Here is an 11047-nt window from a genome sequence, read left to right as displayed (position 1 = left end):
ATTTCAGATAACTTTTATTATTAGGAAAATATGATGCCAAAACTCCAGTCTCAATGCAGGGAATAAAGCAACCATATTTTCCTCTTTATATAAATCCAACAAAAATGTTTCGTATCTAAATTAAATAGAAAACTGCTTCATATCTAAATTAAATATGAAAATACATTTAGAAATCTTGGGTTATTTTATGACAAGTCATTTCAACAAATGACTAATTGACTAGTCATTTCAAACGAATGACTAATTGACTAATCATTTTCAACAAGAATCGATCATTGTGACCGCTTATGATCAATGTGGGTGGATAACATATACTCAATGATAAACTTTTATCATTGATAAACTACTATCAGTGTTTATCTATGGTAGATAATGATAACAATGTTTGTCACAACTTTCATATTAAATAACGTCTAGTGCGTAGTTGATGTAAACAAAATTATGAACAAAATTATTATCTATTGATAGACCATCAGCAGTCTATAATTCTTTATCATTGATAGAAAATGATAGAAAACTATAAATGCCTATCACAAATAGACATCAGACATTGATAGACAAGTATTGATGTCTATTTGTTATAGATAATGATAGTGTTCTATCACTACAGAAAGTAACACACTTTTATCATTGATAAAAATTTATCACTCCACTTTGTAGATTACTTTTGTTGCTTGCAAAAATGACTTAAGAATTGGAAAAGAGTGAAAATGATATATATATTTTTATTAATATATATTGAAAATGGTCAACCATTGCCTAACAGTTATAAAAGTCCATCGCTATTTATGAATGATAAGACACAAACAAATTAAACCACTTCGAATAATGAATTTTAAAAATTGAAAACTAATACTATTAAAAAATCTTGGAATTGGAATGCGCTAGACTATAGAACATAATTATAACTGGGAAGTGACATAACTTTCAATGTTAACTAATTGAGTACATATTTTGAACTTTAACATTAATATTTATTAATTAACTTTTTTTAAAAATTGAAATTTAATTAAAAATAATGAGACTTAATTATCTATAATGTTTTTGGTTAACACTAAAGATTGAGAGTGAATATCAAATAAAAAATTGATGTTAAAAGTTTAATATATATTGAGTGGAGGGAAAAACTTTGGCCTAAACAAGGACAAACAGTAGTTAGGTCCTCAAAGAGTGACCAATATAATCTATGGAGGTGTTAATTCTAAAAGAATGACTAAAAATGTACCTTAAAGAAGCAGATCAATTGTATTCAAATGACAAAATGGTAAGATTTGAAAATTGAAGAAAATAAGTGTATATTTTTCTAAAGTAAAATAAACGATGTCTATGGTTCATTTATCACTTTATCTAAAAAAATTTCCGAAGTAAAAAAACCCAAATAAGTTATGTGGCTTGAAATGTCATTCTTCCCTTCAAATGGCTATATGCCATCTTCTTCTCCAAATGAAGACCAACCGTTCCTTCTTCTTCCCTTAGCTCCTCCTCTCTCTAAGCCCAATGCACTGCCAAAGCCTTTCACTCTCTCTTCCGTCAGTAATCGAGCTCAATTCCGCCATTTTTATCTAACCAAGAACCTCCATATTCACTGCAAAAATGGAAGGTGCTCTCTTCCCCAACCGATGCCCACTTCCAGTGAGTAGACCCATTCAACCAAATCAAACATTGAAGTTCAATTCAACGACTCTTCCTCCTCCTCTTCCTCCTCCATCCCCGCCTTCTTCCTCAATTCCGATCGATACCCTTCTTCAGCATCTTCTTCATTTGTCTCTGTCTCCCAATGACAGTGCCCATAAGCTCAAACCTGTAAATGTTGCGAAAAAGAATGTTGCCCATTTGCCTTCTCTTCAAATTTCAATGGATTCAACTAAGAAACGGAGAGATGGGGCTCAGTTGAAGAAACTCGTCTTGAATTCAGCTCCCCAATTTGAGTACAGCGACAAGGAGATTCGAGATGGGCCTCTTCAATTTCTCTCCAAAAAGGGTATATGCTTGCTTAATTCCATTGCTGCAGAGCCTTTTGATAGCTTGAATGCTCTTTTTGATTCTGTCAAGTCCGAGTTGCTTGAAGTTGATATCGTTAGTCTCCTGAAAGCGCTAGACGTTTTAGGTAAAAGCGAGAGAGCTATTTTGTTGTTTGAATGGGTTGTGTCGAACTCTGTCTCGGGAGATGTGAAACTAGATAGTAAAGCTGTTGAACTTATGATAAGGATTCTTGGAAGAGAATCGAAATATTCAATTGCACTCAAGCTGCTTGACAAAATTCCCATTGACAAGTACTCGCTTGATGTTCGTGCTTGCACCACCATTCTTCATGCTTATTCTCGGAATGGCAAGTATAAGCAAGCCATTGCTATGTTTGAGAGAATGAAGGATTGTGGCCTTTCTCCAAGTTTGGTTACTTACAATGTCATGCTTGATGTTTATGGGAAAATGGGTCGCTCTTGGGATAAAATTTTAGACTTGTTGGATGAAATGAGAAACGAAGGTTTGCAATTTGATGAGTTCACTTGTAGTACTGTGATATCTGCGTGTGGAAGAGAGGGTTTAATAAATGAAGCTAAAGAATTTTTTGTTGAGTTGAAGTCCAGTGGTTATGAGCCAGGAACTGTCACTTACAATGCTTTACTTCAAGTGTTTGGAAAAGCTGGGATTTACTCAGAGGCTTTAAACATCTTGAAAGAAATGGAGGACAATAATTGCACCCTGGACTCTGTTACGTATAATGAGCTTGTAGCAGCTTATGTTCGGGCAGGATTCTATGAGGAAGGAGCTACTGTAATTGACACAATGACACGCAAAGGCGTGATGCCAAATGCTGTGACTTATACTACTGTTATAAATGCCTATGGCAGGGCAGGGAAGGAGGTTAAGGCATTACAATTATTTAACCAAATGAAGAAATCAGGATGTGTTCCTAATGTGTGCACATATAATTCCATTCTTGCTCTGCTGGGAAAGAAGTCAAGGTCAGAGGAAATGATAAAGATACTTAGTGATATGAGAATAAATGGCTGTCCTCCAAACCGAATAACTTGGAACACTTTGCTTGCCATGTGTGGTGATAAGGGGAAACACAAGTTTGTGAACCATGTTTTTAGGGAGATGAAAAATTGTGGATTTGAACCAGGTAAAGACACATTTAACACTTTGATTAGCGCGTATGGCCGTTGTGGGTCAGAGCTTGACGCAGCGAAGATGTATGATGAGATGATGAAAGCTGGATTTACACCATGTGCTACAACTTATAATGCGCTTCTGAATGCTTTGGCTCGGCGAGGGGATTGGAAAGCAGCAGAATCTGTCTTACTGGATATGAGAAACAAGGGATTCAAACCTAATGAAACCTCATTCTCATTGATGCTCCATTGCTATGCAAAAGGGGGGAATGTGAGAGGATTAGAGAGGATCGGGAAAGACATTTATGATGGTCAGATCTTCCCCAGCTGGGTTCTCTTGAGAACCCTCATTCTTGCAAACTTCAAGTGCAGAGCAGTTAGAGGAATGGAAAGGGCATTTGAAGAGTTGATGAAGAATGGATACAAGCCTGATATGGTTATATTCAACTCAATGCTATCAATTTTTGCTAAAAATAACATGTATGAAAGAGCGCAAAAGATGTTGGACTTGATTCGTGAAAGTGGACTGCAACCGGATCTTGTCACCTACAATAGCTTAATGAATATGTATGCCAGAAGAGGAGAATGCTGGAAAGCAGAAGAGATTCTCAAGGGACTTATAAAATCTGGTGAAAGCCCTGATCTTGTGTCGTATAACACCATAATCAAAGGCTTCTGCAGACAAGGGCTCATGCAAGAAGCAATAAGAGTTATGTCGGAGATGACAACTCGAGGGATTTGTCCTTGTATATTCACGTACAACACTTTTGTCTCGGGGTATGCAGGACGCGGAATGTTTGCAGAGGTAGATGAAGTCATAAGCTACATGATTCAGAAAAATTGCAAACCCAATGAACTTACTTACAAGATCATAGTGGATGGTTATTGTAAAGCAAGAAAATATCAAGATGCTATGGATTTCATCTTTGGGATCAAGAACATCGATGATTCGTTTGATAACCATTCCACACAAAGACTTGCTTCCCATGTAAGGGACATGATGAATACTTGATCTCTCTAGGTATTCCTGCTTGTAATTTCTTCGTTCATTTATAGAGATATATAATAACAATTACAAAACATCAAGCACCTTAGCAGCTCATCTGTAATTCTTTTCTGGTTTGTCACTTGATGGTTCTGGTAGGAATATATGAGTTATTATGGATTCATCTTCATGAAGTTTTGCAGCAGTCTCAGTTTCAAAGATATCATTTATCAATGAATATAAATTATGGCTGTAGTAATCTACCGGTATATAAGAATTTACATGGAGTATCTAAATAAAAATATTTTTCCTATATTCTTGTTTATTTGTTTGATATCCGCGAGTGTTTGGGGCAACTTACTTGCACCTTGATTAATCTTACGGAACAACCCACCTAACCCTACAACATTTATATGTCAAGGAAACACGTAGAAAATTAATTCTTAGGTAGGTGGCCACCATGGATTGAACTCATGACCTCTTACTTAGGTCCCTATATTCTTGTTTTGATCTATATCTCATTTTTTAAGGGAAATAATTTAGTTCCTATTAGGGAGAAAAATCAGAAACAAAATAATGAAGAAAGGAAGAAGAAAGAGACCATCTCAGTAATTGATCTTCCAATCGTTCGGTGACATTTGTACATTTATTAATTCTTTATTCTTTCCCTTTTTGTCTCTAGTCTAGGGTTACTGTGTGCATAAATTCTTAAAATGGTGGCTGCCGAAATATACAAAAGAGAAGGAAGAAAATTCTCCCAAATCCTCGCCCATTATTTTGCTTATTTGTTCCTTTAATTTAAAGAATGCGATCTTTAATGTTAAAAGGTGGTGCATGATCTACGAATCTCTGTTCGAAAAATTAAGACTAAAAGAAATCGTTCAACTTCATTTCCAAGTAAAAGTATTGGGACAGGAAAACCTTGGGAGAGCCATAAAATCAGGACTTGAAATATGTTGAACTTTAATGCACTAACGAAAGGAATATGGTTTTCTTGAATTGGTCTTTTTGGTTTGATATAATGTTGGATTGGATGAATTTGTGAGTTTTTGGTCTGTGCTTATAGCTGATGGACAGGTTACTGGAAACTGTGGTGTGTTCTCAGGAAGGTATGATCGATATTTATGCAACTTTATTCATCTTTGCATTTCATTTCTTGTGACTGTTTAGCTTCGGTTGAGTTTTTATAAACAGTTGGAGTATGAAGAATTCTACTCATACACATTTTCATGAAGGTTCTCTTTTCTCAACATCGGATGTATCTTTAAATAATGGGGATACTATGATAGGATACATGAGTAATCTTGTGCCTATGTAAACAATGGATATTTTGTTCCCGAACCATGAAATGATTGACTCTGAAAGGGATTCATGAATTTAGTGCAAGTTTCTTAAGAAATGATCTCATACCTTAACATCAATTTTGCAATTTCTATCAAGTTGTTGCACCAAAGAATGACCTTTTTGTTCTTATATTCTATTATTCTTGTTTTAGCTAAGAAATTCTGTTTAGGATTCCCTTTTCCCTATTGGCTTGATGGAGGATGTTGAATATTGATGCTTTTCTAAATGTTTTGTTTCCTATCTTGTAATCACTGGTTTTTTACTCTCAATTATATGGCCAAATTCCTAAGAATATCAAATGGTTTGCATGGATAGTGAGAAGTTGATAGACCCCATATCATACATCAATATAGTAGAAAAAAAAGAAAGAGAAGAAGATCACGGGGGAACGCATGTGCGAAGCGGAGGAGATTTAGAAGGTTGTTAGGCGTTGGTTAGGATAAATAAGGGTAGAGAGGAAAGAGGAGGGGGGGGGGGGGGGGTCAGTAAGAGGAATTGGCTCATGCTCTCCTTGAGAGATAGGATAGTAGAGAGAGAGAGACGGGTTGTTCTCCGAATTGAGACTTCCTCAATTCGGTTGTTTTTTTCTTGATATTTTGCCTTATAATTCATTTTTTTAATTGAAGCAATAAAGTTTCTAGTTGAACTTCAAAAGGAGTTCCATCAAATTGGTATCAAAGCCAACTTTTCTGGGTAAAAGAAATATGATGGTCCAAACACGCATGAAGGAGAGAATGGAAGCACACGATCAGGAGAGACAATCAATGAGAAAAGAAGTAAGCAAAATTCTGGCGATGGAAGAAAAATTAACATCGATCAGCGTACAGACGGAAAAGACTCATAAGATGTTGATGATGTTTATGGAATCGATCATGAAGGAGCGTACCACTATGAGTGAGAAGATGGCCGAGCCTAGTGTGCGAGAGACAATTTCGATGATAGCGAATAGGAGAGAAGGCCCGACAAACAAGGGCCATGAAAACAAAACGAAGGACGGGAAAGTCGAAGGAGAAGATGGAACGAATGAGAGGAATAGGTTCAAGAAGGTCGAGATGCCGGTATTCAACGGGGAAGATCCCTATTCTTGGCTTTTCCGAGCAAATAGATATTTTCAAATACATAAATTGATTGATGCTGAGAAAGTGTTAGTTGCGACCACTAGTTTTGACGGTCCGACATTGAACTGGTATAGGGCGCAGGAAGAACGCGATAAGTTTACAGGTTGGTCGAATCTCAAGGACAGATTACTCACCTGTTTTCGATTCGTAAGAGAAGGATCAATATGCGGACAATTCTTGAGAATCATGCAACAATCTATGGTGGAAGAATATTGTAATCAATTCTATAAACTGATGGCACCATTATCCGATTTACAGGACAGAGTGGTGGAAGAAACATTTATGAATGGTTTATTTCCTTGGATTAAAGCGGAAGTTGATTTTTGCCGTCCGGTCAGCCTAGCTCAAATGATACAAGCGGCTCAACTTGTGGAAAACCGGGAGATCATTCGCAATGAGGCTAACCTTAAGGGGTACGCTGCAGGTAAGTGTTGATTTTATGGAATTAATCTATATTTCATTAATTATTTAGTAGAGGTACAAGTTTATATATAACCATAGAGAAATACACTTAAGGAAATAATATCAAATAATATCTCCAGAATAATATCACCTAAGAATAATCTAATTATATTAATACCCTCCCTCAAACTCAAGGTTGAAATTACAAACTTGAGTTTGCGAAGAACTAAGAAAAGCAACAATATATCTAGAATAGAATAAAAAACCCGAAGAACAAACACACAAAGAACTTCTAGGCTAAAACAAACCCACGAAGAACGAAACAAAGAACATCTGGGATAGAAACATAGATCCTCGTATAGAGATCTATAACAGAACCTAGGAAGAACGAAACAAGAACTTCGGGGGGCAAAATGAAAGGCAAAACTGAAGCAAAGTAGAATCAAAGCTGGACGAAAACAGGGTCGGAATTGGACAGGAGTGTTTTGTCGGATCAGAGTGGAACCGAATGAACTAAACTAGAGCAAGTTAGAATCAGATTAAACGGGAAATCTGGGGCGAACAGAACAGAAACTGAACTGAATGGAGCAGAGAGGCTTAGTGGATCTGAACAAAAACAGAAACGAGGCGTCGTTGGATCTGGGCTTCGATCTAAACTTTGAAGGCAGACATGAAGGATGGGTCTGAACGAAATTAGACAGATCTAGAACAGATTGAAGGCAGATGCGAGGATCTGAGGACATGGGGTTTCATGGTTTTGTTGGGACAGCGTAAGGAGATGGAGCAACGACAACGAAACGCAGCGGCAAGCGGAGCTTCTTGGACGACGGACAAAACCGAAACTCTTCGGCTGGGCGTTCGGCTTCAACTGACAGAGGTTCAATCGGCTGCTTGGCTAACGAAAAAAACAAGAGGTCGGACGAAGAACTATGAAGGAGATGCCGCCGCGGACGCTAGTGAAAAATGAATGGGGTTTCTGGGGTTTGGATGGTGGCAGATTTGAACAGCAATGAGCGGCAAAGGGAAGGTGCAACGACAGCGGCATTTGCAGTTCGGCTAATGGGAGATGATTCTGCCTCCGTTGATGAATGATCAACGGAGGCAGAGATCAAACGGGATGTGGAGGCTAGAATTCAATAAGGCGAAAACCCTAGAGCTCTGATACCATGTTGATTTTATGGAATTAATCTATATTTCATTAATTATTTAGTAGAGGTACAAGTTTATATATAACTATAGAGAAATACACTTAAGGAAATAATATCAAATAATATCTCCAGAATAATATCATCTAAGAATAATCTAATTATACTAATAGTAAGTATCCTCCTCAAAATTCTTTTCATAATAAGAATAATGCGACAGTGAACAATAGTGATAACAAGGGAAACACATCGTTTCTGATGAGAACGATTACTCTGAGAACTACATTTGGAGAAGTTAAGAAAGAAGGGCAGTGAAAACGGTTGTTGGATGTGGAATTTCACGCGAGGAAGGAAAAGGGACTCTTTTTCGTTGTAATGAGAAATATTCTCATGATCAGCAGTGTAAGAACAGAGAACATAGAGAGTTGAGGATGTATGTGGTCAAGGCTAATGATGAAGAATTTGAGATTGTAGAAGAAGTGGGAGATAATGATAAGGAGTTGAATTGTGTGGAAGTCATAGAAGAAGATCATACTATTATTGAACTGTCAATTAACTCAGTGGTGAGGCTAACCAATCTGGGGACAATGAAGGTGAGGGGGAAGATTGGTGATCGAGAAGTTACCATCCTCATTGATTGTGGAGCGACACATTACTTCATCTCCGAAAAGATAGTGAAGGAGTTGCAACTTAACACGAAATCAACATCGCATTATGGTGTAATTTTGGGTTCGGGTGTGGCGGTGAAAGGTAAAGGAATATGTGAAGAGGTGGACTTAAATTGAATGGGTGGAAAGTGGTAGCAAATTTTTTACCCTTAGAATTAGAAAGGGTGGATGTAGTGTTGGGAATGCAGTGGTTATACTCTCTGGGTATGACAGAAGTGGATTGGAGGAACCTAACAATGACATTTGTGCATCAAGGAGAAAAGATAGTAATCAAAGGAGACCCAAGTTTAACCAAATTCAGAGTGAGTCTCAAGAACATGATCAAAACATGGAAGGATTCCGATCAAGGATTCCTAATCGAATGTCGAGCAATGGAGAGGGTCTATGAACCAATGGAAGATGATGGGATTGAAGAAGTATTAACTGTTGAAGAAGCAGTATCTGTGGTATTGAAGAAATTTGAAGATGTTTTTACTTGGCCGGAGACACTACCCCCGGAAAGAAGTTCTGAACATCATATTCACTTGAAACAGGGCACTAATCCAGTGAATGTACGACCTTATAGATACACTTATCAACAGAAAGCTGAGATGGAAAACTCGTTAATGAGATGTTGACATCGGAAATAATTCGTCCCAACGATAGCCTATATTCTAGTCCAGTCCTATTGGTAAGAAAGTAAGATGGAAGCTGGCGTTTTTGTGTAGACTATCGAGCGTTGAACAGTGTAACCATACCAGACAAATTTCCTATTCCTATGATTGGGGCGCTTTCGCTGAGTTAAATGGAGCGAAGTGGTTTTCGAAGATCGATTTGAGGGCAGGATACCATCAGATCAGAATGTGTGGGTAACATAGAGAAAACAGCATTTCGTACACATGATGGACACTATGAATTTATGGTTATGCCGTTTGGATTGACTAATGCTCCATCCACTTTTTAATCCTTGATGAACTCAATATTTAAGCCGTTCTTGCGAAACTTTATATTGTTGTTCTTCGACGATATATTAATCTACGGTGAGGACTTTTGTCTCCTTTTCAAAAAAAATCTACAGTGAGGACTTGGAAAATCACTTGAAGCACCTCGGGTTGGCATTGGAAATTTTGAGAAAGAATGAGCTATATGCAAACCAAAAGAAGTGCAGCTTTGCCGAGAACGTATAGATTATATGGGTCATATCATTTCAGGCCAAGGAGTCGAAGTGGACCCCGAGAAAATCAGAGCAATCAAGGAATGGCCCATACCCACTAATGTAAGAGAGGTATGAGGATTCTTAGGCCTCACCGGTTATTGCAGAAAATTCGTCCAGTACTATGGTTCCATTGCCGCACCATTGAGTCAACTGATAAAGAAAGGGGGATTCAAGTGGACTGAGGAGTCTAAGGAAGCTTTCCAACAACTACAAATGTCATGATGACACTGCCTGTTCTGGTGTTGCTTGATTTTAGTGCCACGTTTGAGATGGAAATAGATGCATCTGGATATGGAATAGGAGCAGTACTCATCCAATCCAAGCGTCCCATAGCATATTTCAGCCATACGTTGGCATTAAGAGATAGGGCCAAACTTGTCTATGAAAGAGAATTAATGGCAGTTAGTCTTGGCTGTGCAACGATGGAGACCGTACCTGCTGGGGAGGAAATTTATTGTGAAAACAGATCAGAAATCCTTGAAATGCTTGATAGAACAGAGGGTGATACGAACCCCAGTATCAGAAATGGGTAGCTAAATTATTGGGTTACTCTTTTGAGGTGATCTACAAACCCGGATTGGAGAAGAAAGCAGCAGACGCCTTGTCTTGAATGCCCCCTACAGTTCATCTTGGTAGCATAACAGCTCCCACATTGGTGGACATTCTAGTGGTTAAGAAGGAAGTAGAATCAGATGAAAAACTGAGCAAAATAATGGAAGAACTACAAACAGTGGAAGGAGGTAAAGAGGGTAAATTCTCCATACAACAAGGTATGTTAAGATATAAGAATAGGTTGGTGCTGTCCAAGACCTCTACATTGATACCCACGATCCTACACACTTACTATGATTCAGTACTTGGAGGCCATTCTGGATTCTTGCGCACATACAAGAGACTGACCGGCGAATTATATTGAGATGAAGGCGGTTGTTAAGAAGTATTGTGAGGAATGTGTAATATGTTAGAAGAATAAATCCTTTGCTCTATCCCCAGCTGGATTGTTGCTGCCCCTGGACATTCCAAACAGTGTTTGGAGTGATATATCTATGGACTTTATCAAGGGCTTACCAAGAT

General features: G+C 37.8%; 1 protein-coding gene across 1 annotated transcript; it reads left to right on the top strand.

Moving 5' to 3' along the window:
• Positions 1-1393: 1393 nt before the first annotated feature.
• On the top strand, positions 1394-4412 carry LOC101204641 (pentatricopeptide repeat-containing protein At2g18940, chloroplastic). Its single transcript, XM_004148293.3, has one exon. It carries the CDS (start codon positions 1594-1596, stop codon positions 4126-4128), a length of 2535 nt encoding a protein of 844 aa, XP_004148341.1. The 5' UTR covers positions 1394-1593; the 3' UTR covers positions 4129-4412.
• The last annotated feature ends 6635 nt before the right edge of the window (positions 4413-11047 follow it).

The sequence above is a fragment of the Cucumis sativus genome, chromosome 2, assembly GCF_000004075.3.
Source record: "Cucumis sativus cultivar 9930 chromosome 2, Cucumber_9930_V3, whole genome shotgun sequence".
NCBI lineage: Eukaryota > Viridiplantae > Streptophyta > Magnoliopsida > Cucurbitales > Cucurbitaceae > Cucumis > Cucumis sativus.
Note: the sequence above shows the minus strand (reverse complement) of the source record. Positions and strands in the feature narration are given on the sequence as shown.

Coding starts and splice junctions, on each gene's coding strand:
- LOC101204641 (XM_004148293.3), top strand. CDS start 1,594: ATGGAAGGTGCTCTCTTCCCCAACCGATGCCCACTTCCAGTGAGTAGA.